General features: G+C 53.3%; 1 protein-coding gene across 1 annotated transcript in view; it reads right to left on the minus strand.

The window, feature by feature from the left end:
- The window catches only part of CNTFR (ciliary neurotrophic factor receptor), a 208174-nt gene that overhangs the window by 74676 nt on the left and 106229 nt on the right, over positions 1–27269 (minus strand). The window contains exon 3 of the mRNA XM_086480218.1: positions 11431–11512. Coding sequence (XP_086336344.1) covers positions 11431–11512 — 82 coding nt within the window. The remainder of the gene's footprint in view (positions 1–11430; positions 11513–27269) is intronic.

Raw genomic sequence — 27269 nt, forward strand, 5'->3', positions numbered from 1 at the left:
TTATTTCAGTTTGGATCCCGGAGGCAGCAGGTGTGGCCCACTGCGAGCAGCCCAGACCCGCACAGTACAGAGGGTACCTGTCTCCAGAGAGCAGAAGCTCACTTCGGCATAACAAAACCTCCATTCCCCACCAGCTGTCTGCCAGCAGAGCTGTGTTATCCGGCAGTGCGCCCAACTCCTGGACATCAGAAATACATGCACACACACGCACACCTCATTACACCTCGGCAAATTCAGCAGGAATCAAGCAAGACACGCTACATGCTGCAGCTCTGCTTTAGCTCGTGCATCCCAGTCAGCTCCTTGGTGTGATGGTGCCAGCTCTCTTCTGCCTACAAAGTACACAGGTTTTGGCTGGCAGAAGTCCTCCAGGCTTCCAGCCTTGCAGGTCAAGGTTTTCTGTATCAGCTCTGCAGACCTCTGGCTGCTTTGCAACACTCCAGAATAGATAACTAAGAAACGCCTGGCTACTGGCAGATGGCTTAAATCTGCTAACGCAGATCTGCACTGGGGTAACAGTTCAAGCTTTGCAAGCTAAAAAACCTAGGAAGGTCAAGTGTGTTGAATCTGGGATGAAGGGCAGTGCATGGCTCTGCCAGCCACATGCACCCTGTGGTGAGGCTCTACCCCAGTCACAGGGAATTTTGCACTGGGAGGTGGGTGTGTCTTGCCAGGGACTCACCCTGCACACAGATGCATGCAACTGTGAGAGGAAAAGTTTTTAGCCCCTTCTCTTTGTCTCCTGAGTGTATACAAAGGTTATTTTATCCCCACGCTGTGAATCACGTAAACAAAGCCCCTTCCTCAACACCAGCCTCCCCAGTATGGGTCTAAGCAAAGGAAGGTGGTGCAATGAGGCTCCAGACTCCTCAGCTTCAATTAGCACCTGGTGGCAGCTAAACCTAAATAACAACCTTTCCCAGCAAATCCTGCACCAAGAGATCAATGGTCCATATGCTGGCCTAATATAATACTGCCGTAACCCCTCCTGCCTCCATCACTGTCGATTGCTTTGCAGTTTCACCTCACTTCTCCACTTGATTTGCCTTCCTGGAGCACTCACTACAAGGTGACAAGCATTGCTTTTCCCCTCTGTAACGAGCCTGCCACAGCCCCCCCTCAATACTTCTTCTCCTTTCCCTTTTAATATGCCACAATTATATTGCCTTCTCTGCATGGATCCACTCCATTTACTACTTCCCAAGACTGGTTATCCTGAAAGATGCTCTTTTCATCCAAAGGACAGACTGCACATCTTGCAAGTTGTTAGTCTGTTTATTTTTTTACACTCCAGCATCTCCCATCTGGATTATAAACCTGGGTATTAGGTATTTCCCTTTACACAGAAGCACAGTGTCTGCCCAGAGAAATTAAACCACCCAAAGATTTTGATAATAAAGGTTTGTGCGTGTCATGTCCCAGCATCTGCTCTTCTGAGCATGCTTCATGGTTCCTTTGCTCTGTTCCCACCCTAGTAAAATCCTCTGCCCAGGAAGCAGAGATGATGATGTTTGTGCTTGGTGTCTTGCTGTGGCCATGCTCCCATTATCCAGGGCTTTGCTTGCTCACAGACATGTCACAGGTGGCCTGAAGTCAGCAGCGAGTGACTCACTCCATGACCAACACTACTGATGGATGTGCAGGACCTGAACGTCTCAGCCCCAGCCCTGTCTGCCCTTTTGGTCCCGGGGTCTGCCACACACAGCCCTTCTGACACGCTCCAGGGATGATTTGTAGCACCCTCTGCTAAGGTCGTGGGTTCCTGCAAGCAGTGCCCAGAGCTGCCCCTGGAGCTGCAGCATTTTGCTCTTGCAGCCTGACCGGAGATTGGCTTTGCAGTCCCAGGGCAGCCTACAATCCAGGACTTCAGACCGTGGAAACCCTTCAAAGGGGATAAATAATGAGTGGCACCTTCAGTCCAAGTTCAGCTGTGTCTCTGAACAGGCTGTCAGGGACCAGACTGCTTTGGAAATGTGAGATGGCTGGCTCCCTGGGACGGCCATGTTTGACTTCCAAGGCGAGACCTTTCTGAGCTTTTGGAGGCTAATTGAAGCCAAACCCCTGAAGCACTAACAGTTTCTACTTCAACTGTCACTGTTTTATGAGACCTTCCATTTCTGGAAGCCTTTGAGAATGTAAAAACAGGCATAAAAAACCAACAGGCATAACCCATGGACAAGGATTGCTTCTTCACTCGCCAAAAGGAGCTCAGAGCTAGGACAGGACATGGCCCTTCTTCAGCAGCCAGAGCTCACACAAAGAGCAAAGCCCATGGCTATTCCCTGCATGCTGAGCTACACCTCAGCTCCCTGGGTCTGGAAATCTGTGCAAACGAGATTTTGGCTTTCAGCAGCATTTGGGGGCTCCCAGCTGCTATGGCAATGCCTCAATTTACAGTCGAGCATTAGCAGAGGAAGCTATGCTTCTGCTCCACACTGTGGAACAATGCCATCCTGAGAAGGAAATTACCTTTATCCAAACCCTTCCTCCCAGCCTCTCCCCAATGAGCAGAGCTTGTCCATCAGTGGGTTTCAGCAAGGATTTGTTGGCAAGGTCACAGCTGGCTTACGCAGACGCTCTATGAACCGAGAGTTGCTCCCCATCCCACGCTGTCCCCTCTCTGCACATCCACACCGGATGATGTGGGCACCTTTGCCCAGACCAGCAGTAACTCTCAGGGATTCATCCTGGGCTGAACGGTCTCCATCCAAAGCTCCTCTGAGTGTCTGGGTGGACTACAAACCCCATTGCTTCTCCTTCATTTCTTGTCAACATGTTTAATGAACTCTAGGAGACTACTGAGACATGGTTTTCCTTGCCACTAGCAGAACTAATGAATCCTGGCAGACTCTGATCCTCCTGGCGCTTTCTTCTCACCACAGATGTAAACTATTTTCACCAGTTTTGTGGGAACACAGGCTTGTCCAAAACCTGCCAGATCCACACTCTTACTTTTTAGTTACATTTTTTTTTCTCTTTTTTTTTTTTTTGTTTTTTATTTTATTATTTTACAGCTTTGTGATTTGCTTAAATACAAAAGACCTGCAACTAATGGAAGGGTTCATATTTTCGTTAGCATCACAGATACTGCCAACTAGATTTCCTTCCAAGCTCTCCGATGGCTCATGTGGGCCTGGGGACAGATACCCACTTTAGTCCAGAACCTCAGCTCCATCGGCTCCATTTCAAGTTAGTTCTTCCATTCCTAGAAAGGGGTAAGTTCAGTGCAAGTGCCTCCAGACAGACTTGTATAGCAAAAGCAGTCAGCTTCTTTGCAATGTCCTTTGCATGCCTCCAAACTTCGTGAACTTGCAAAGAGCAGGTCTTTGAACTCTGAAGCCATTGAACCGTGCTCCCTCTCACCTGTCAGTCCTTCTATTTTTCTTCCTGTCCTTCTCCTCTCCCCCCCATCTGCACTTTAAGAGCATCCCTCCTCATGCATCCAACAGTACTCTGCACAATGGGACCTCAATCTCACACTGACCTGTGTCTATTTTCCAAGCGCAGGCCCTAGGTGAGAGCTGTAAGCATTTCACTCCATCTGACAGGCATGAGCTGTGCTCCTGATGACACTGCACGGATGTCAACCCTCTCAATTTCCCACCTCCCAGCTGGGCGGGGCGAGCCTAGGAGTCCTCCCTGTGGGGCTATCCTGCACCATTGGCAGGACCCTCGGGGGATGCTTGGCTCTGGGACCTGCGGGGTGACAAGGCAGTGGACAAGGAAACACAGGCACTAAAAATAGGCTGTTTGCGGTAGGGGCTGACCACACTTATTAGCAAGCCTGTGCTCCGGCTGACCACAAGGTCAGCCTCCAAGAGCTTGGCCATAATTCAGTCTGTGTCTGGGCAGGAAATCTACTTGAGCTCAGAGGGATGTCCAGTAATAGAAAAAGACGTTCCAGGACCTGGGGCTATTTTTGCTGTTTTCTTTTACTTTGTAGACAGGGAACCTTTCAGGAGATGCATCTTGTGCTGACAAAAAAAAAAAAAAAGCAAAAAAAAAAAAAGCTGGGTTCTCTGGGACAGACAGAGGGGTAGGAAGGAAAAGTGGTAGTGGTGGTGTATGTGCAGAAGTTTGTGCCTGTTTGGGTCTGGGTTCTTCTTATCAGACTCACCTTCACCATGTAGAGCAGGGAAGCACCAGGGAAAGATTAGAGCAGCAAGGGGGTCCCCAGACCTTGATGGGCTCTTAAATGCCCTAACAGCGTGTAGCAGAGTTTAATGGTTTGCTGCTGAGGTGTCATTGCAGGTGGGGTGAGTTGCTGTCTCTGCTGCTTCCTTGCAGCTCTGGGGAGGCAATGGGGAAACCACCAGAGTAATAAATGCCCAGGGGTGGAGGTGATGGACCTTCCTTGCAAAGGTACCACAGGATAACTTGAACTACAATCAGGTTATACCTCTAGCCAGCATGGGACTGGCCAGCAGATGGGCCCCCAGCAGATGCAGCAATCCCACTGGGACGTCCCCAGTGGACAGCCATGAGCTTGTGCTAGCTTAGCCCTGAACAGCAATCAGCAAGGCAAAGGAGGCAAAGAGCACTTGAATGGCAGCCGTCAGAATGAATTAAGCAGGCTCCGTCTCGCGGAGATGCTCGAATCCTAATCACTGCACATAAGCCGCTGGCACTGGAACCTTCATGTGAGGGGTAACGTGTCCCCAGTGAGTCAGGCTGACTCACCCGCCAGGTACACGAGCTGCCTACAGAAGTGAGATGACTGCTGGAGGGGGCCCAGAGGGGCAGGCAGCACTGCTCTGCCAGGGGTGCTGTCATCCAGGGGTGTCTGCACCTTCGGCAATGCCTTCCCCCATTGCTCTGGTGCTTGAATCTTTCCCCTCTTGCAGCTCCAAGGCAGGAGCATCTACTCATGACATGCCCCAGGACTGCTATTTTCCAGGTACAGCTGGCTGCTTCAGCAGATTATGTGAACACTACCATGAACTGAGCTCATTCAGCCTGAGGACAGGCCAAGCTATGCCGCCCGACTTTGACTGCACTGAGCTAACCCTGATAACATCCTTCCAATGCCAAGACATTGTCCTTTTATGGCTCCAGCTCCATGCTTGGTTCTGGATCTCCAAGCTCTTCATGAAGCAAAGTTGAAAAGCATTTTGGCTTTGAGAAGGCTTGCAAAGAGTGAGGGATGGTGGGGCAGGTAAAGGCTACCCCACACCCTGCTTCCTAACCAGAGGGAGGTCCTGGAAATCCTCTGAAACCAGCTCACATGCTGAACCGGGCTGCAGTTTGGAGCAAGGCTTGTATTTCAGCCAGCTGGTATTTCAGCTCGGGATAATGAAAGCATCCAGAGTTATAACAGGAAGGATTAAAAAGTGTAATTGCTAATGGGAAATTAATTGCTAATGGGGAATCATCATTGCAGGAGGGTGTTCCCAGTGTGGCCCCCCAGGGATCTGTTCTTGGCCAATTGCTAATCGCTGGTCTTATCAATTATCTTGAAGGCAACATAAAACTGTTGCTGGCAAAGTTTGCCGGTGACACAAAGGCTGATGTATATATGGAAAGGACGAGCCCATTGCACGCAGAGCTCTGGAGCAGTTAATATACTAGCCTTCTCTCAGCAAGAGCATGTGTTTTATGCAGCCAAACCGAAGTCCATTCATATCCAGTGGAGGAATGTAGGTCAGACTCGCAGAAGGCAGTGCTGTGTCCTGGGGAGGACAACGCCTTGGCAGGAGCCACCCGGAGATGAAGTGCCAGTGTGCTGCGATGAGAGCAAAACTTGGCCCGAGACACAAGGAGGTGTCAGGGGAGCTGGGAAGGTGCTATGTAATGAGGAGACAGCTTTTTCCTGCACTGGTCCCAGCCTGAGTGTGGAATAAGGCTCTGTGGGAAGCACACGCCACCTCCAGCCTCCCAGCCGGCTGCTTAGCACACACATGGGCGATCCCTTTGACCTTGCCTTCCCCAGTGAGTGCCTGTGCCCAGGCAATTACAAAAATTCCAAACCACTCTGTTGCACACACATCTCGCCCTGGGGAACGGGTGGAAAAACAAACAACATATGACAGATGTTAGTCATGTCGCTTAATGCATGACTGAAGGGCGGTCCAATGGTGTGGTGAGGGAGGAGAGGAGAGAGGGAGAGAGGGAGAGAGGAGAGGAGAGGAGAGGAGAGGAGAGGAGAGGAGAGGAGAGGAGAGGAGAGGAGAGGAGAGGAGAGGAGAGGAGAGGAGAGGAGAGGAGAGGAGAGGAGAGGAGAGGAGAGGAGAGGAGAGGAGAGGAGAGGAGAGGAGAGGAGAGGAGAGGAGAGGAGAGGAGAGGAGAGGAGAGGAGAGGAGAGGAGAGGAGAGGAGAGGAGAGGAGAGGAGAGGAGAGGAGAGGAGAGGAGAGGAGAGGAGAGGAGGGGAGGGGAGGGGAGGGGAGGGGAGGGGAGGGGAGGGGAGAAACCTTCTGTATGCATATTTGGAGAGACTACTCCTGCAGTGCTGTCTGCACCCATGGGCACAAGACCAAACCTCGAGACCCAGGTAGCCCATCACACCACTTGAATCCAGGCACCTCAACTGAACAGCATTTGCACAACAACCAAAACCTACTCATGCCTACAAACAAACCATATGTTCCTACAAACCATCTCCTACACAGAAAACCCAGAGAACACCCATAAAGAAACTAGTTTAACCATGTCAGGCAGATGCCCTGGGCAGTTGCATGGGCCAACTGATGTGGGAGGAAGCAAGAGTCCAGAAAGAGTTGGTTGCATCTCCATCAGCCAAAAAATGCCACGTGGAGAAGGCTGGGCAATGTGGGGAGGGGAGAGAGGGACATACCTCCAGTTGGTTTCTCTTTGAAAAGCCAATTTGCATGGCTTTGCTGTGCATTTTTAAGGCTGTTTACCGGCCCAGGCTTTGTCTTAGCTGAAATGTGGGCAGCATTTCTAACGAGGCGCATGCAAACTGGAGCTCCCAGGAGGCTTTGCAGCAGAACCGATTGCAAAAGATTAGCACCAGGGCTTAAGAGAGCAAGAGAGAAGGGAAAGTAATGAAAAAAAATATCTCTTTCTTTTCCGTCTGGGGAATGATGGGGGCTAATTGCTTGTTGCTGGTGAGAAAGAGAGGAGATAGCAGCTTCTGCGCCCATCAATAAATTAACCCCGGCATGTGGCATCTGAAATGCATTCATTTCCAGAGACGTTTATCTCTTTTGTCTCCTCTCCTGGGTGAAAACATAATTATTGTTTAAACATGAGTTAATTCAACAAGGTGAGGATCAATAAAGCAGAATTACTCCTCTTTTAAAAGCAGAGAAATCTCAGTCTGGGACAGATGTGGACATAACTCTGGCAGAGCTGACAGATGGGGAAGAGGCTTTGGTGGCAGGAGCCTGGGGAAGCAGAGCTCCCTCTTTCCAGGATTGCTGTAGCCCTTGGATCTACTGGGAACAGCTAAGTCCAGCCACCGGCAGTCATGGCAATGAATAAAAAGAGCCAAAATCACCCATGCGCATATGCTTTATGGCCTGACATGCAGTTAGGCATGTCCACCATGTACACACTTCCCATGCAAGAAGCTTTGTCAGAGCCCCAGGGCTCATGCAGTGGCCTCTCCCTTCCCTTGGAGGGTGCCCAAGCCCTGCTAGGGAAAGGGTCTCTGCACTGCAGGGACACCCACCAGTGCAGCTCTCACATGATGGAGCCCCTGGCCAAACAAAGGTGCGAGTGTCGCAGCAGGCAGCATCACTTCTGTGCTCTGCCGACCTTTCCCCATCACCTTCCTCCACTCTGAAATAAATCAGTGGCAACCACTGCATGGAGAAGGAAACACAGTAAGATAAACTGAGCTACCTGCGATAATTGGGAGGGCACCAGGCTCTCTTGTATGGTCTTCAGCCAGTTCTGCCTCTTCTGTCCCCTCCCATTTCTCCTTGCAGCTCCTGTCCATCCCTCTGTGCTGGCTGGGAGCTGTGCGGATGGGGACAGCCCCGTGGCTGCCCAGGGCAATGCTTGTCTCTGGAGGCAGGCTGCCCCCCACCTGGCAGCCCTGTCTGAAGCTGGTTTACTTTTAGTGCTCACTAGTGCACCAGTGGGACATCCCTGGACCACTTGCTCAGCGAGTCCCACAGGAGGGCCAAACACCACCCTACCCAAACATATTTTGGCAGCTGATCCCTGAAAGCCTCACCTCTTTTTTTCCCCTGCTTCCAGTTTTACCCAGTGCATTGCTTTTTCCTTTGCTAAATTCAAGATTGCCGAGATGACCCTGGACCAGCTGCCCCAGCCGGGCTGAGGAAGGGTGCATGTTCAATGCAGCAGCAGCAATCTCACCCACGTCAAGCATCTGCTGGAGCCTGCCAGAGCCACCCAGTGTGAGGGGCTGAGCAGCACAGAGTGATCAGCTTAGCAGCAGTAGGATTAGCTGTGAGTGCATCGTGCAACTCCTGGCCAGTGGCAGCGCTGGCAGTTCAGCAGCACCCAAGGGTCCAAACTAGCTGCCCCGAAACACCAGAACCAAAGATGCCACAGCAGAGGTGGGCTGGGAGCAATTCCTGTTCGATGGCTTGAGCTATTCTGGGGTTGAAGACACAACCTGAGGAATTCGTGACGTTTCTCCTGGGGGGTGGCAATGCTCACTCACAGCCAGGCGTTCTACCCTATCCACATGCTCCCCAGCTGGAGTGAGACAAGGGGCCGTGCCATGGGAGAGCCCCTCACGAACACCCTCTTTTGCTGCCCCTCTGCCCTTCCCTGCAGCAGGACACCCAAACCCCACTGCTCCAGCCAGCACATCAGTGCCACCCTCCAAGCATCCCCCTGGGGCTGCCCTGAGCGATGGCTCCCATCTTCCACCACACAGTGCCCACCCTCACGGGTAGCTGGAAGCGGCGGTGCCCAGCAGAGTGGCGCAGGTGTAGCTTTAGCAACCTGCCATGGATGCGAAGGAAGGGAGCTCCACGACCAGAGGGAGGGAAGGTACCCAAATCTGCTGACCTCTGAGCCCCTCCACCCCTGCCCCCCCCAACACTGGGGAGCATCCTGCACTCCTGCATCCCATACAAACGCACTTTTGCTTTGCCAGCTCCAAGAAGGACCAAAGGTGAGCAGCAGAGGGGTTAACACATGAGCAGCCTCACCTCCACCGAGCCCGATGATGCTTTTATTAATTCATGTGGCACTTTGTACGACGCTCCAATAATCATCAGGGTGCATGTGAGAGCCAGAAGCGGGTGGCCGGACTCACAGCACTGTGCTCATGCTCACTTAACAGCTTGTCACATCCTCCTCACTCAAGTATTCAGTGCTAATGCATCTCTTAAAGTGCTTCATGAGCTATTAAAGTCGAGCGTGCCTCAAGTGCATGATAAATGGACTCTATGCCAGCGTCTTCCCCCCACTCCACCCAGTCCCTGCCACCAGTGGGATTAACCCATCCTCCCACCCCATTCCTGCTGTGCTCAGCTAGCTGGGGATGAGCCCCAGGGCTGACTGGCAAAGGGAGGATCCAGTAGGGCAGGGGGTGAGCTCTGGGAGGGAGGCACAGATGGAGCATACCCCTCAGGTCTCCAACATGGGGCAGATGCTCCCTGACTTCACCTGCATGTGTGCAGCCTCTCCAAGTTGGGCATAGCTGGGTGGGCAGGGTGATCCAAAGTCCCCACCCAGAGCATCACCTCGGTGTGCCAGAGTGATGCTCAGGAGGGACTCACGGTGCCTCTGGGGAACAGGTTGAGGACAGTCCTGGAAGTGCCCTACTAGCCTTCCTCCAGCTCTCCTGCCAAATTTTTCTCCCTCTCTCCTTTTTAAGTGCCCCAGTGCAGAGTAGCCTTTCTGACTCCTGCAGATGGGGAGACCCCTGCCTCACTCCACGCACCCCATTCAGGTGCTTGTTGATGCACTCAGCTTCCAGCAGCTCCGGTTTGGTGCCCCAGACATCTCCCTCCCAGATGCGGAGAGAAGAGAGAGATGAAGAGAAAGAGCAGAGACACAGGGATGGGGAGGCTACGCGGCCAAATCCCTGGATCCTGCCAGATCACGGAGCAGAAGGTGACAGCCATTGCAGCTCGCCTGGCCAGGGGCCTTACCCAGGGCTGTGCTCTCCCCACCAACATGCTGCTGCCAGCGACGAAACGCGTGGCCCTGGCCAGCACTGGTGGGGAACAGAGTTTGTTTCTCTGTCTAGACAACACATTTCAAGCGTGCATAATCCTAAAATAGCCAACACTTCTGTGTTTTGTGCATCTTCCTGTGTGACAGGTCTGGGCTACCATCCCCAAGCACAGAGGAAAGCAGCACAGTGCATCCAAAGGATGCTCTGGCAGCCTTGACACTGGGTCCTTCAAGGTTTCCCAGGCAGCGGTCCTGCAAGCACAGCAGGACCAACAGCATTGCTTCTCTGCAGAAAGTGTCACACCACCACAAGCAGCACACAGCCCAGCACCCAAATGCTTCAGGCAGACACCCTGGGAAGGTGCTGGGAACGCTCCTGCAATACCAGCCAGCAAGCTCCTTCCATGTCTGGAGAGTGGCTGTCCCCTGCGATGGGGACGTGCTGCCAACCCCAGCTGCTTCATGTCCAAGCTGGCAGCTTCTGGCAATGTAAACGCACCCAGCTGAATTTAGGGCAGCTCGGCAGGACACCCTGGCTGGGTTCCTCAATCCCACAGAGCCTACAGATGCACAAATGTCTTTACTGGAGTTAATCAGCAAAATCCCCCTCTATAATCCACCAAATGCAACTACAGCCACGCCGACTGTCAGGAAAGCCAGTGAATTTCAGAGGTCCCCCATTTTGTCCCATTTTTACAGGGCTGCCATAGGTGACCCCACAGCAGGACCCAGCTGTCCCCCCCCCATAACCTTTCTCCTCCTGCCTAGACCCAGGATCACGTGGGGTCCTCCAGCTCGCAATGCTGCCAGTGACTCTAAAATGCAGGCTCTCTAAAGCCATGACTAAGGTAAGCCCTGAATTCTCTGCTAATCTGGAAAGTAATGAGCTAGTGGTGGGTGCAGATGTGTGGTGGCAATGGGGACGAAGTCACTCCAGGAAGGTGACAGCAGGATGAGGCATCCATCATGGTCATGGGGTAGGGTGTCGGCACTTGGGGCTGTCAGGCTGCTGCTTCTTCCCACCCACCCATCCCTCCATGGGTGAGTTGCACAGGGCAGCGTGCAGGAAAGGGGGGGTGAAGGGATGGGAAGCGGTGCCCTGGCTGTAGGGGGACCCTGGGACACGCAGGGGTGTGGGCAGGGCGAGGGGCACCAGTGGGCGCTGGGGGGATGCAGGACACCCAAACCCCACCGCGGCAAGCAGGAGGGGACACATGTCATGGACAGTAGAAAAGTGATAACATCCAGAAACGTAATTATCAGGCAAGCCCAGAGAGTGCACCTGGCTTGCCCCAAGAGAGAGGCTGGAGGAGCGGCATTCACATTTTTCAGGACCCCCAAGGTGGGAAAGGTGTGAAGAGACTCACCCTGCTGGCTGTGTCTCTGGGCGTACACCACCACCACTGCGGCGAGCACCACGCAGCAGGCTGACGGGACAGGGTTAGCCATCTGTGGAAGCAAACACAAGCAGGAGCAGTCAGGGTTTGCCCCCAGGAAACCTCGCACGTGGCATGCTGAGAGCCTGTCCCTCCCAGGCAGCCGAAGGGTGTGATGGGACTGCAAGAAGGTGGCCACGAAGAGCGACTTCATCTCAGCCATGGGGGAACTTGCTGCAAAATGAGGCGGTTTGCAGGCACGTGCTTCATTATTCAGTAGCCTGTGGCTCTTACCACAGGAGCTGCCAGCACAACCAGGTGCCCAGAGGTGACGATACACCTTGCACAAACGCTCTATCTGCCTCATCTCATTCTCAACGTTTCCCTTAAGAAAGAAACCCTGGTACTGTTCTCTCCTAGGCAGCTGCAGCATCACCCTAGCACAGAACATTGCCTGCAAGTGGGTTGCCGAGGTTTTTTGAAGAGACGGAAACAGAACCAGGCCCTTCACAGCAGCAGGCAGTGCTTAGGACGTGCAAGGTGCATATCGCAGCTTGAGCAGCTCCTGCTGCTGCTCTGATGTGGCCCCTTCTGGTGCTAGCACCGAACATTGTGCTGCCTGGCAGCCCAGTGAAACAGCAGCAGCACTTCTGGGTATGCCAGGGACAGAGTAACCCTCATTGGTGTCTTCACAGTGGCTGATGGGTGCAGCATGCTGCCTCAGCCACCTGCCAACGACACCGCAGTCGGCCCCCCTCTCTCTGGGGTCAGAGGCTGCCCCCTCCCCCCGAGTCATGCCATATCCCAGGGGATGCCGGGACACAGGGTGTTGGGAGGTGTTGGAGGGGCAAACAGCTAAGAAGGCATGTGGATGGAGACATGCTGGGCTTTAGGGACAAGCAGAGAACATCCTCCTTGCACCAAGGAGCCTCCCTGGGAAGCGACAAATGACAGCAACAACCTCAAGGAAGCCCTGCACAGCCCTGCCAGGCTTGGAGATGCCCAAGCTCTCCTCTTCTTGCAGCCAGGGCTGGTAGAACAGAAAGGAACTGGGAGGGACCTGCTGGGGACAGCAGTGGGGATGCCAGCCCACCCTCCAGGAGGTAAATAGCACTATGCATGAAAAGCAAATTACACCTTCAAAACTGTTTAAACCTCTCTAATCTCCAGCGCCGTATCGGTAACGCGTGGAGGATTGCCTTTTAATCTAGAACATGAGTATGGGCTCGTTAGCCAGATGGCATCCATTTAAACCTAAATAAGGGGGGAGCTGTACTAGCCAGAGGAAAAAAACCCCAGCAAAACATATTCCATTACCCAACACGGCTGTTGCAGGAGCCCAGATGGCCTCGGGTTCGCAGCAGGACACAAGCCTTTGCACGGCTGGAGGGGAAGGCAAGGGTGGCTGGGAGAGATATCATGAGAAAATTTTGGGATACAGCTGGACCAGCCTGGCCTCACCTCTCAGAGGCAGGGGTGCTAGGGGAGATGGGGGGGGTCTGAAGATGGGGAGCCTGGAGCTGAGCAGAGAAGGGACCCATGACCTCAGTGCTGAATTTGTAGTTCTGGGTTTGGGCCAGGAGGGCTGGCAGCAACAGCCACCCCCAGTGCGCTGCAGCTGCATAGCACAGACACGCCAGCCCCAGACCCCGCTACCAGCCCAGCCCCAGCCCTCCCAGGTCACCTTGAGCAAATTGCTCTCACCGTGCCTCAGTTTCCCCGCCTGTAAAACAGAGATAATGAAGGTGACCTTTCTTTGAAAGCTGTGGATGAGGAACACTAAGTCCTAATTACAACATTGTTATCATTGGTTCTACTTCTCTCCTGCTCCTCTTTTTCCCCGTGCCTGCTCTCCACTCTGCCTCCTCCACGTGTTCTCACTGTGCCTGCAGTGGAGCGCCCCTGCTGCCATCACGCCTGGGCACTAGCTGCCATCTCAAGCAGCAGCTAAGGCAGCGGGCAATGGCTGGGAACTGAGGTAGGTGGCAATGCCACACGCTGGGCCAATGCTGGCATGCTGGACCCCGAGCAGCATGGGAGCTGCTTGCAAACCTCCCTACCAATCCCAAATTCACTTCCCACTGAATATTCCCTCCCTACAGCCCTGGAAGTTGGTGGGTGGCACCAGGAATTGAAACAGGCAAGGAATCACACCAGGCTAAGCCCCACCCTGCACCACACTCCGGTACCCTCAGGTAGTGCACCCATCCCATCTCTGGGGACAGTGACAACGACAGGAGGCAGGACAGGAGCCCCTCCAACCCCCCAGCAATCAGCCTGCTCTTTGAAAAGTGTGAGATCTGCTTGCCGTAGCCTTCAGTTTGGCTCGTACCTGTGTAAATATCATCACCAACCGTCACGTTCTACACCTTGGTACTGCCAGAGAAGAAAGCCACCTGCCCTTCCCTGCTGCTCTTCATCTTATAGTTGTTAAAATAATTGCTGCTGCTCCTGCCTGTGTTCCTGGCAGCCCCTCACCCAAGGCTGGACCAGTGCACAGACAGGCACCACAGTTACGTAGCAAGGGATGGTTCCTGTCCTGAAGCACTGACAATCTTGAAGGTGATGCTGTTTGGCTACAGGTGGAAAAAGAGAGAGAGGAGGGACCCAGTCGAGGTCCTTGGGGAGTCTGTGGCATAGCCAGGACACAGGCAAGAGGCTCCCAGAGCTGGCACAGAGACCTCACCACTAGGCTGCTTTTGCCCTGCAAAACCTCATTTATGCTCAGAGATGAGCCCTGCTACCAGGCGGGAGCTGAAGCTATTTTCGTGCGAAAAATCTAGCCAGAAAACCAACTTTTTCTCACTTGAATTGCAATTTCCCATGCAGTATTTGCTTTGTTTGCCTGTTTTGCCCAAAGCCATGTTGATTTTCTTTTTTTCAAGCACATAACAAAACCTTCGCAATTTCTGCAGATGCTTCTAATGCAAATTTCCATTTGCTGTATTTGCTCATTTAACGGTTTCCCTAGCAAAAGCCAGCACGCTGGTACGCGGGCGCACGGGCTAGTAAGCAGCAGCTCCCCAGGCTTGCAGCTCCCCAGGCTGCATCCCAGCTCTGGCAGGGACCAGTTGAAAGGTGACAGTGGGGAACCACATCTATTACACAGCAAACCCAGCAGTCGGAAACTCAATCTTCTGCGGAAAATAGGTTGGAGAATATTTGCTTTTGCCCCTGTAGTGAATAATTTCTTGATGGAGAGGAAAAGAGGAGCATGTGCAGGAAGCAGAGGGAGGCGAGGGGGCACACGAGATGCAGTGGCCCAGCAGCTTTGGAGCCGGACCCACCTCCATCAGCCTTCCTTGCTGTCCCCAGCTTCTTGTTTTGGGAGAGAGCAACTAGTTGATCCTTTCCTGCCTTGTCCTCTGCACCAAGGGTAATCAAGACATCTGTCGTGGTCACCCTTAGCAGAAGACAACTCAACACAGGTATGAATATGGTCCCCTCCAGCAGCTCTCGGTCTAAAAGTTTCCAGTCATGCTTTCACCAAGATGGCTCATGCTACGTGGAAAGGGGTTGTGGCCAGACCTACATGAAGACAAGCATAGAAGCTGCCCCTGCAAGCAGGATTGAAGGGGCACAACGATGTGACATTAACTGCTGTGGTGTGATGGGGTGAGAACAGTCCCAAGGTGGGCAGCAAGGGTGAAGGGGATCATGTATCCAGGCAAAAAGTACAACATCACCATCTGCTTAACAGTCCCAGTGTCCTCTTCTGAGCAGGCAGAGGGGCAGATCTGTTCTAGCTCTCCCTTAGAAGGATCCTCAAAGCTTTGGGGATGCTCACTGGTAATGGAGTGCCAACTAGCAGCTGGAAATGGCAGCTCCAGGGCAGGGCTGTCCCCATCTGGTGAGGGATGCAGGCTGCACCCCAGCCTCCCCCCACAACTCTCACCTGCCACAGACTCCCTCCCAGCAATGACAAATAAACAATACTTCATTCTGGAAGAGGGTGGCCGCCACAAAAAAATGTGGTAGTTTCAAAACCTGGTGTTTCCATGGCAAAGTCTTCTGTTGAGCAATTCCCCACCAGGTGCTGTGACATGGCCTGGCTCTGAAGTGGTGACCCGGGGAAGAAAAAAATCGCAGTTAAGTTATCTCCTTCTCACACACCCGCCCTGCAGCCTTGCCCAGAGCCTTCCAAAGGAACTATGCAGCACCTGTACTGCAGACAGAGACTGTAAATGCTGTGGTACAACCTCTACTGCAGACACAGCTGTAGACACCATGGAATGCCTGTACTGCAGACACTGACTGCAAGTGGTCCGGTATACCTGTACTGCAGACACCACCTGTAGACCCTATGGTACATCTGTCCTGCACACGCTGGCTGCAGACACTACAGCACACCTGCACTGCAGATGCCAGCTGCATACACTACCGTACACCTGTACCGCAGATACTGACTGTACACATCGCAGCACACCTATTCTGCAGGAAGCACCACAATCAGCTTGCCCCCGAGGTATGATGCTACGCCTGTAGTGCAGACACCAACTGTAGCCATTGCAGTGCAACCGTGCTGGAGACACTGGCACCTCCTAGCCCCACAGAAACACCCTTACCAAAGCCACCCTTGATTGCTCAGCCCAGCCCTTTGCTAGCAAAGATCCTGCCATAGCTCTCCCCATCCCTGGGAATGTGGGGTGCCTCCAGAGAGATTCCATCCCTCCCAGAGGGCAGCATGTGCTGCTAGCATGAGCAGCGAAGCACTGCAGTGGGCAGGACAGCCTTCAGCCCCAGTTCCTGCAGGGATTGCACCACTCGTGGGCAGCACTATGGGCAGACAGGCAGCCTGGGAGCAGTGCTTGGGCTCCCAAAAGCACTGAGGGCTGTCTTCTCCCTTCAGACCACCCTTGGCAGCAAGGCAAAGGAAAGGAGAGGAAAAAATAGTTGTCACTTAATGTCATAGAACCACAGAATCATAGCATGTGTTGGGTTGGAAGGGACCTCTAAAGGCCATCCAGTCCAACACCCCTACAACAAGCAGGGACTTGAGCAACGAGATCAGGTTGCCCAGAGCCCCGTCAAGCCTGACCTTGAATGTCTCCTGGAGCTTCCACTACCTCTCTGGGCAACCTGTCCCAGTGGTCCATCACCCTCATATTAAAGAACTTTTTCCTAATGTTCAACCTAAATCTACTCTTTTCTAGCTTAAAACCATTACCCCTCATCCAACTGCTACAAACCCTTGTGAACAGTTCTTCCCCTGCCTTCTTATAGGTCTCTTTCAGGTATTGGAAGGCTGCTCTAAGGTCCCTCCCGGAGCCTTCTCTTCTCCAGGCTGAACAACCCCAACTCTCTCAGCCTGTCTTCATAGGAGAGGTGCTCCAGCCCCTTGATCATCTTTGTGGCCTCCTCTGGACACGCTCTGACAGGTCCACATCTTCTTGTGCTGGGGGCTCCAGAGCTGGATGCAGTACTCCAGGTGAGGTCTCACTGCCAGGGCAGAGTAGAGGGGCAGAATCATCTCTCTCGATCTGCTGTTCACTTGCTCATAACCTTAAAACCTCCTGGCCTTACAATGTCCTGTCAACACTAAACTCCACTTTGCTGCTTAAGAGAAGAAGAGAAAAGAGGGGCTTTATCATCTCCTTAATATGCACTATCAGAAAGCCTTACCTGCAGAGCCAGAGCCCCTGCTGCTTGAGAAGCCTTCTTAAATCTAATTTAAAGCCCCACTGTCAACAGGGTGATTAGCACTGTCCCCCCGGACCATGAGCGCCAGGGGGATGACTGGAGCCAGCTGAAATTAACTCACTCGTGACTCTTGTGGACTGTGACTTTCCTCTCTCCACCTCCTCCCTCTTTCCAGTAACAAAGTGGAGACGCCACATGAGAGGATACCGTGGAGGCAGGCGCCCCCCACAGCAGAGACCCTCCATCACTGCATCTTTGCCAGCCCAGGGAGCGCCACCGGACCCCTGGGCAGCCATGTAGACCCTTGTGGTATAGGAGAGATGGACAGAGGGTGAAGGGATGGCCCTCAAAAAATTTCCCAGCTGCTTTGGTTGAAGACATGCCCCTGAAGGTAGCCATAGGCTTGCAGGGCTCTTGGTTCCAACGTATGTGCTGAAGCTTGGAGTTGCTCCATCTTCCTTGCATGTCACTGGTAGGATGTCTCAGTGAGAAAAGCAATGACCAAAGCTGCTCCTCGTGCCCGTGGGGATGAAGAAAAAGGCTCCCCTGGAGGGAGCATCAGCCCAGCTAAAACCAGAGCTGCTTTCCGGGGGGTACTGCTGTACCCAAGGGCTCCAGGGGAAGCTGGGATGGTTTGGGGAGGAGCAAGCAACACACGAAATATCTCAGGCTGTCTTGGGGTAGGGAGCTTTGGAAAGGCCAGAGGGGCCCCAAGAGCCCCAGGAATAGGGTCCTCACTCTGCAGCTGCAGGGGCTGGGGGCTTTCTGCTCCTGGAGGAAGGTAGGTTCCTCTCCTCTCAAACCACACCTTGCAGCTCCTCCAGACTGCACCAAGTGAGCCCTAACGCATTAGGACACTGTAGTCCACACCCTGTCCCCGGCAGGACAAGGAACACATGCAGGGGTGCCACGACCTGCCTCCTCTGTGGCTCAAGGACAGGCAAGGGTGGCTCCCTGCCAGCCACATCCTACCTCCATGAGCAATGTCAGGAGAGCATCACACAGGTACACCACTGGGAACGTCTCCAGCGATCCTGCCTACCAACAGTCCTCGGTGCCGCGGCTGTCGCAAGGCAATGCTGCTGTGCAGGCATCTGCCTGCTGCTGCCTGTCCCCTCTTCCTGCTCAGAGACTTGAAGAGGGATGTTTCTCACAGCCCATACCTGTCCTCGCAACTACCACCACGTTAACCAGCCTTTCTGCAAGCAGAGCACAGCAGTCCAAGCCCAGCCATCTGCTCCAGCGGTGATAAAAGCCAACACAAATCACAGAATACTAATAAGCGTCACACATCTTCAAAATTGGCTCTGGGAGAAAGCATGGCAGTACAGTAGTGGGCCTGAATCCCCATGGCAGAGGCTGTGGAGAAACATTGCCCCACGCCTATTCCTCAGGGACACCAGTACCACCTGGGCAGGAAGCTCAGCTGAGCCGCCATACCCAAGTCCCACTTCTTCACATCCCACATCCATGGCCAGTTAGCCTCCGAGATGGAGGAAAGCTTGGACCAACGATGGGAAATCTGATATTCTCCCTCTTTTTACTCAACTTTCATCTTCATTGAGCATTTCCCAGCTCCTTGAAGAGTGAGATTGCAGGAATCAGTTGGATGCTTGCTTCTATTAAAGAAGTGCCAAAAGCGATGTTTTTTTCTGGAGCCCTCATTCAAGCAGAGTCTTGGGCTGAGGTTTTCCATAGATACTTCCCCCAGTGGCATGGAGCTAATGGCACCATGCCAGGGACAGACAGAGGAGATCAGAGAAGGGAGGGAGACAGATGGGAGATGGGAGATGCTCATTGTTTAGGCATTTCCCAGTGCTCCTCCCTGGAAGCTGGAGAAATCACCCAAGAAGGGCGCATTTGGGGGCAGATCCTGCCTCACTCTGCCTCTCCAGGCTGTGATTACCGCAGGAAGGAGCTCTTGGTGTCACACTGAATTTTGGCACTTCAATTCGCAGTGTCCGCTCACAAAACCAGAATATTAATTATGCGGAACAAAACACAAAACAAAATACAGAAGCAAAACCAAACTCCCATACACTGAGCAAACAACCCCAAACATTTCAGGAAGGTCTTGCTGCCTCATGCCAGGTTCGGTTTGTGATTTCTGGGCAAACGCTTGCAACATTTCTTAATTTTGTCCGCAAGGCTGCATTGCCCTTCAAACCCCCCAGGATTTTGCTCACAACCCTGCTTTTTGCCTTGAGGAGAGTCTGTGGCCAGGCTGCTTTATGAACTCCCCAGCGTCCCTCAAGATGTAAACATCCAGGGCACAGAAAAGCATCCTAGCATTAAAATCTGACCGTGCCATAGTCATGCACCATCCTGAGCAAAACAAAAAGGAAAAGGAGGGCAGACATGAATAGTCCAGAATTCCTCCATCATCTGGATGTCCATGGCACAGCAGACATGGCCTAGGGCAGCATAGTATTTCCAAGCCTTTCCAAGACCCAGGAACTTGGTCACTGCTGCTGGGGATATTGGGGAGGTTGGCTGCAGAAGCTTTAACATCCCCCTCAATGGCACCTGTGGACAGAGGAACAAAGGGGTTCGGCTTGAAATATGAAGACTACACCTCTCAGTATCCCAAACTTGCTCCTCTGAAGGTCCGTTTTCTGCAGCATCCATGCAAGGGGCTGGACACCAGCACAGGCACTGGGTCCAAGCTCGCTGGTGCTGGGTTTATTACACCAGTGCTACCACGCCAGAGAGGTGAAGGGCACCGTGCTGCTGCAGAAGCACAAGGGCAAGTGGGGCACAACCACTGCTGCCCCAACCCAGCCACTGGCACCCTGCAGCCCACAGGACCCTTTCCCTCCAGCGCAGGCAGGACCACACTGGCTTGCCCCCAGAAACGCCCCCCGTAGTTATGTCCCCAAGCCAGGGAGAGCTACAGCTCACTCCCCTATCAACAAATACAGCCAAGGACTGAGGCCACAGTATTGCTGCCCAGAAAGCAGGGCAGGTTTGCTTTTTTGCCAGCATGCTGAGACAGATCTGGAGAAGGATGAGAGCCTGAAGCCTGCGTTGCAGGGGCACAGGGACATGAGCAGGATTGGAGTGAGGAGTGCTGGAAAAGACCTTGGCAACCCATCTTGTCAAGGGAGGGAATAAGACACTGGCTTAGCAGCTGGGAGTGTAAGGGAGGGAGCATCCAGTTGTACAGAGCTTGCTGGGCATTTTAATTCTGGCTTGTTCATTTGTTTGGGCTTTTTTTCTTTAACTGCTTGGCACGGAGGAAGCCACTCCAATGACTCTGATGCTGCCTCCCCAGAGATGCCTCGGGATGATTTGTTTTGCTTTGCTTCATCTCTTCCCTATGCCTGCAGCACGAGCTGGCAGGAGGACGGGGCAGGCAGGGGCCAGGCAGCCTCCGGGGCCCGGGGAGGGCAGCAGGTAGTTGGAGGTGGGCAGGGGCTCAAGATGCTGGGGACCATGTGCTCTCCACTGGTCTCTGCTTGCTGTCCCTCCCTGTCCAGGTCCCACGGGAGATGCTGGGATCCCCACTCTGCAACCCATCCACCCACCCCGGGAGCTCCCTCCATCCCTTGGCATGTGGGTCTCCTTCCCTGCACAATGGACCATAGGGGACAGCGAGTGGAGAGCATCAGGATGGTCTGAGGACCCAGGCTCTGGCCAGACTGAGCTTACTCCAGCCCTCCCCTCTCACCTGCCACCCCACGGGGTGCAGTGGGTCCTCTGGGCCCTCACCAGTAGGGAAGCACCAAAGGAGGAGTGCTGATATGGGTGAGTGAGTGGAATGAAAGGCACTCCACTGCCAGCTTGCATGCTTGCCAAGCTGCTCTGCACACATCTGCCAGAGAAATGCATATAGCTGCACCACAGCCACCCCCAGTTCTGCCCCGCTGCACCCTTTGTGAGCCCCCTAGCCCCACTGCACCGCAACCCACCCTGCCCCTGTGGCCGTGGGCTCCCCCCATCTGACCAGCAGGTTTTGCAAGAGAGATTGCCACAGCAGGTCATGCCTGACAGCCTCGTGCTCGCGGGTCTGCATTAGCACCATGCGTGCCTCCAGCTCCAAACACCCACAAAGCACTTGGGGCATGAATCTGCAAACAATGCAATGGGAGAGTGGTCCCCGCAACGCCTTCACACCACCAACTATCCCAGCTGCAAGCTGCTGTGGGGATGCAGGCTAACAGGACAGATGTGATGGTGAGGAAATTTGTCCTGCGTCTGCATATGGGCTGCCCCCTGCCTCCCTCCCCACCACAGGGATGCTGCCCAAAACCTGGACAGAGAAAAGCACAGGCTGGAGAGAAATGCTGTTGACCCTGCAGCTAGATGGGATTTGGTGCTTGCTGCTTCTCCCAGTTCCATCCACTTTCTCCACCCTACTCACCTCATCCTATGCTGAAGGCTTCCAGCACTCCCCGCACAGCCTGATGGGGACTGTCCCTAAATGCCACAGCAGCACCCAGTTATTGGAGTGGGCAACTGAGCTGACTGCAAAACTGTGATCTGGAAGAAAGTGGGGCACAGAGCTGCTCCGTGATGCCCTGAGGACAAGTGAGGCGCATGGCAGCGCAGGGAGGAACTAATCCTGCCCTTTGGTGGAGGCAGCTGGTGTCGGGGCCAGTGATGCTGGAGGGGTTTTCTGCTGCCAGCAGCCCCTTTGGTGGACACAGGGGTCCACCCCAGAGTTGAGCTGGGGCTGAAGGTGGGACTGGGGCAACTTTCTGCCCCCTCCTGCTTGCAAACACCCTCCTGGGAAAGCAGGCGGAAGGAATCAACCCCTTTTCACCCCGACTCCTCAAACGGCCGCACTTGTACATCGAACCTCACTACATGCCGCAGCTGTCTTGCTGTCACCACTGCATTGGTTTGCAGCAGGACCTAACAGACCCCAGCCTCCTCAAGCCCCTCCACAGCCTGTCGTTGCCTGGACGGGGAAGGGGAAAAGCAGCAGCGAGAAGCTGAAGTACAAGGTCTCTTCCCGACCAACCCTGCTGAAATGGGCTGGGGGCACCCACAAGCCCCAGGCTGGTGCTGCTCACCTGGCCTCCAACCGCTACTTCTTTGGGGGGCTCTGACCAGTGCAGCCCGGAGCCGGCAGAGCGCATGGGACGAGCCCAATGGGCCACTGAGGGCAGCTCCAAAAAACCTCTGGGGACCCTCGCCCTTCCCGGGGTCCTGCCCCAGCCCCGCAGGCAGCGTTTTCTGATAGAAAGCAGAGGATGAGGAGGCAGGAACGGAGTTGGCCTGAGGCAGCTGTGCTGAAATAGAAGTCAAGAAAGTCTCTCACCCAAAACTACAGGAAAATTTAATTATCAAGGACAAAACACCATCTGTTTGTGTGGACTGTGACCTCCCGCTGCCCCCGGGCTTTAACAGCTCTTAAATTAGCATGTTTGTTAGGGGGTATTAGCTGACTGACATCAGGGAAGCAGTTCCAGTGGGGCGAGAGGGAGACAAAGCGGCTGTACACCGAAACGCTTGTCGAGGTGGCACGGCAGGCTCGGCAGTGATGGGGGAAAAAACACACCCCTTTGGAAACAAGTATCCCCTCTGCAGCAATGAGCTCTGGCAAGCCCAGCATTGCTGCATGCTGCCACTGGACAGTGAGCTGTGGCTTGAAACTGCATTTGGGTCTCAGACTCTTTCCAAAAAAGAAAGAGCCCAGAAGACATACACTTGGAGGAAGATTTTGCTATGCAAAGCCAGCGGAATTAAATGAATACTCAATATAGCAGATATTAGGTTAAAATCTAATTTGTTTCCAGCGCTGCAAGCAAGGGAAGATGCACACGTTGGTACCAAGCTCTGGAACTGATTTAGTGATGTCAAATCACACAGATCCTTTCTTTCTCATGGTTTATGGAGTACAGTATCCAAGGTGGACATACCACCACCTTCCATCTACCCCACCTTCCTACCTACCAACACTGGATGCAGCGAGCAGAAAGCAGCCTGAAGCCAATCTGTCTATTTAGGAGAAAGACAACTCAGCTGGGAGAGGTCCCACTTTGCAAGATTCCAGCATCTTTCTTCTCCAACACACGAGCTTTGCTTTGCAAGCTCAGACCTGCTCTCAAGCCCTGCGGCTACCGCAGAGAAGGCTGGAGGCAAGGGGGCTGCTGCCAGCATTGCTCCTCCGAGACACTTTTTCCACCAGTAAACTGTCAAAGACAAGTGCTAAACGTGAATGTAAGTGGCCTCCGTGACTTGCCATGAAGACTTGTATCCAAGGAGCATGGATCTAGGCCTAAATTCATCCTGGGGCAATTCTAGGAGCTGTAGCTCTGGAGGTGGCCACACTGCCAGACCCCAGCAGCGAGCAGAAGAGTGCTCAACGGTCCTCCTGCTTGGCCCCACGCTCTCTGCCACTGCTGCTGCATGTCACCCTGCTGCCCATCACCCTCCTGCTGGACTCTCCAGGATCTCCTTTCCTTCCAGTTCACAGAACCAGCACCTATCTCTCATTCCTGTGCTCCCAACAGGTCAGCTCCTCTCCAACTCTATGCCACATTCATATGCCTTAAAAGTAGCAAGGGGTTTTGTCCCCGCGCTCAAAACAAGAGTCAGCATCAGCTCTCATTGTGTTATCTGCCCTTCCTCGGGCTCCCTCTCCCTCCAGCCATCACCCCATCTCTTTCACCCCCCAAACTACGCCATGTCTTTTCTCCTCACCTTCACAAGCAAAACTGTCGGTATATGAAGAGCAGCCCTTGCAGTGCCAAACTTTGCTTAGAAGTCCCCTTGCCCACCTGCACCCCAGTGACCCCCATCCCAGGAGGCTGGTGCTCTTCAAACCTCCTGCTCAGAGCCTGTGCTCATCCCTCGCCTCTCTTGGGGGTCAGGCGGCAGGCAGAGACCAGGCTGCCAGCCCCTGCCCAGCCACCTACCTTCCACCGTGCGTGGCCAGGCAGATGTGGACCACGTGTATGCTTTATCTCAGGACCCTTCGTGCAAGCTTCAGCACCAAAGGAGGAAAAAAACCAGCAGCTGAGAACAGCCGTGTAGTCCCTGGTGGCCTCCAGCCCCCTCCCAAACTTTGGCTCAACTCCATCCACTGGGGCAAGACTCAGTTTAGGGGAAGGCTTGTTTTTTAATTAGAAAATATTCATCAGTGTTTAAAAATAAAATAATTAAAAAAGTGTCAACCAGCTGGGACTGTGAAAGCTGGGGCGTTTTGGCTCCCGACCGAGCACTTTGATAGAAAGGCTCTTTGGAAAACGTCGTAGAAAATATTTAATTTCTCCCAAGGCCTGCATATGGGGCTCATCACTCGCGCATATTGCACAGGAATATTCATGTGCGCTGGCCTCCTGCTACAGGATGACGAGGGTTCACCAGTGCAGCATGTGAGAGGGGCTCCTTCCCTTCCCTTCTTTTTTTTTTTTTTTTTTTTTTTTCCTTTGGAAGAGGAAAGTGCTGTATTTCACTTTCAATCCCCAAATATTTGTCAACTGCAGAACAAAGGAAAAGCTGAGCCAGAGTCAGGTCTACTCGTACTCATCAGCTTGCTGCGCTCACTGCAGAGTAAAGCCACAGATGAGCAGCAAACACAGGGAAACACATTTCTGCCCCTGTTCTTCTGGTTGCCTGAGCCCATTGCAATGCTGTTTGGACGAAGGGCAGGAGCCCGACTTCCACATCCCTGGCATGGCAGAAGGTTTCAGTTCAAACCTCAGCTCTCCACCCCTGGGATTTGGAGGTGGCTCATCCTGGACCTACTGCTGGGCATATCCTTTAGCTGATGCCCTTCTACAAAACTCAGAGAGCTTGAAAATACTCCACCCGCAGAGCTGAGCCTGTCCTAGCAAGGGATGACTGCCATGGCTCACTCAGTCCCTCATCTCCCACCAGCGCTGCTGGCTCCCTCCCTTTCACCCTCAGCTTTTGGCTCAGCAGTATTTGGGCTGAGGGATTTTCTGCAGCAAGCCAACAAGCTCTTCTGGAAGAAGCCAACCTCACACCAAACATCTTCTCACCCTCTCACAGGGATGCTCACCTCCAACAAACGCTCCCTTCCTCCCCTTGAGCCCCCCTCCTCCTGAGCCCCCACCTCCGTGGTGCCTCTGCCTTTGGCCCCGCAGCCTGCCCAGGCTGCCTGACCTTCTTTAACCTTTCCTGAAGGATTTGTGCTCCCTTGCTCCACCTCTGGCTATACCCTCATCCCCATTAAGCTGCTCTCTGCAGCTCCAGAACCCCCTAGCACAGCATGCAACAGCCCTCACCAGAGCAGATCCTGCCTGGCCCCAGAAAAGCTTCCTCCTGGCAGATGAAAACTCAGAGCACTAATTAAGAAAAACTTTGGGCAAGGAGAGGGTGTAGGAAAAGAAACCATCTGAGTTCACTTCTCTGCGGGTGAAGTGAAGCTGAAGGCAGCTCGGGGAGAGGGCATGGCTCCTGCTGCAGTTGCAGAGGAGCCTCTAAGCAGAGCAGCAGGCTTGCGCAGGGGTCAAATTTTAGCTCTAAACACGCTCGTGAAAAGTGTTAATGCAAAATTATATTGAATCTTCAAAACAGGAATGATTCCTAAATAACTATGCACACAAACATGCACACACACACAGGTACACTTTATTAATTTTGTTACTTTTCTGGCAACCTTTCCCAGCCAGAGGGGAAATTTGATGCCAGGTACATGCCTAGGCAGGCTCTGCAAGTTCCACTACAGAAAAAAATTCCAATGAAAAAAAAAGTCCTTAAACCACATCTGTCGCATTGTGCCCAGTTTTGGGGCTCTGGTACAAGATGGGCATTGCTGACCTCCAGCAAGTCCAGCGAAGGGCCATCAGGGTGGTGATGAGGACATGGAGGCACATGGGGATGAGGACAGGTGGAGAAAACAGGGCTTGTGCAGCCTGCAAAAGGGATGGTTTTAGGGGGGACCTGACAGCAACCTGACAGTGCCTACCAGGCAATTATTGAGATGATGGAGACAGACCCTTTCCCTCCACGGAGGGAAGATGAGAGACAAAAGGCATGAGCTGTAACAGGAGAGGTTCGGGCTTGCTGTAAGGAAGAAGTTTTCCCATGACAGTCACCCACTGGAAGATGAACCCAGACAGGTTGTGGGATTTCCAGCCCTCGAAGTTTTCAAGACCCAGATGAGCAAACTAAACTGGTCTGCACGGGGTATTCAGGCTTGACTAGAGACCTCCCAAGGTCACTTCTCACCTGGATGGATGTATAAGCACATCATTGCTGGGAAAAGTGAAATATAAAAAGGTGTCCCACAAATTCTGGGAGGGAGACGGCTCCTCTCAGCACTTCTTTCAAACATTTTGGAAAGCAAAATCTGATTGAACAAATCTGACCAGCTCTCTGCCTCGAGTGGGACAGATACCATGGAGAGGGATGGAGACCATGGGACTGTAAGGAGCAGGGTCAGATCCTGCATTCAGCCCATCCCCATCGATGAAGCTAAGAGCGAGGAGATGGCCGTCTTCCTCTCTTCCAAACCTCCTTCTGTGGGGACCAACTCACACGACACCGATAAGTGATTAATGAGCGGCCAAGCCTGTCAGCATGCAGGCTGCGTGCATGGGCGCTTGCTTGTGTGCGCGCCGCTCCCCGAGACTTGGTGGGGAGGGGAGCTGGGGGGAAGAGCGCTGACAAGTAGATGATTAATTGAAATGCAAGGGGGAGGAAAAGTAATGTCGGCTAAAACTATCAGGCAGCGCAAGCATGGGAAAGAAACTTGGAGACGCTGTCCCCATCCCTCTTCCGCACGCATTGCGCCTCCCAGCTCCAAGCTGCTCGCCAGTCCCTTCCTGGCTTCTATTTTTGCAGGTGCAATTTCATATTTGAAAATAACCATGCTGCACACGCACATATATTTTTTTCCTCCCTGGCCCCCGGCTCATTGCACACGGAAACAGCAGCGATGGGAGAGCAAACCTCCCAGTCTGCGGCGCACAGCAGCAATTAGACATCCAAGCGCTCGTTACCCCGCGCCTCTGTGTGAAGGTGCCCACAGCACGGGCTCTTTGCACCACCTGCACCACCTTCCAAGCGGTGCAGGCTTGAAAATGCACATGAAGTTACCGTTTTGCATTAAAATAATAATAAGGAATAAAGAAGAAAACAATAAAATAAAAGAGGCTGAAAGCTCAATCCTGGCTCAGCTCCGAAACATTGCTCAGAGTCTGTAAATTATATCCGGAGTGCTGGAGCTGGCGCAACTGCACTATCAGCTTCTGTTCCTCATCCAGCGCAAA

This window comes from Leptosomus discolor, chromosome Z, assembly GCF_034619465.1.
Source record: "Leptosomus discolor isolate bLepDis1 chromosome Z, bLepDis1.hap2, whole genome shotgun sequence".
Taxonomy (NCBI): Eukaryota; Metazoa; Chordata; class Aves; order Leptosomiformes; family Leptosomidae; genus Leptosomus; species Leptosomus discolor.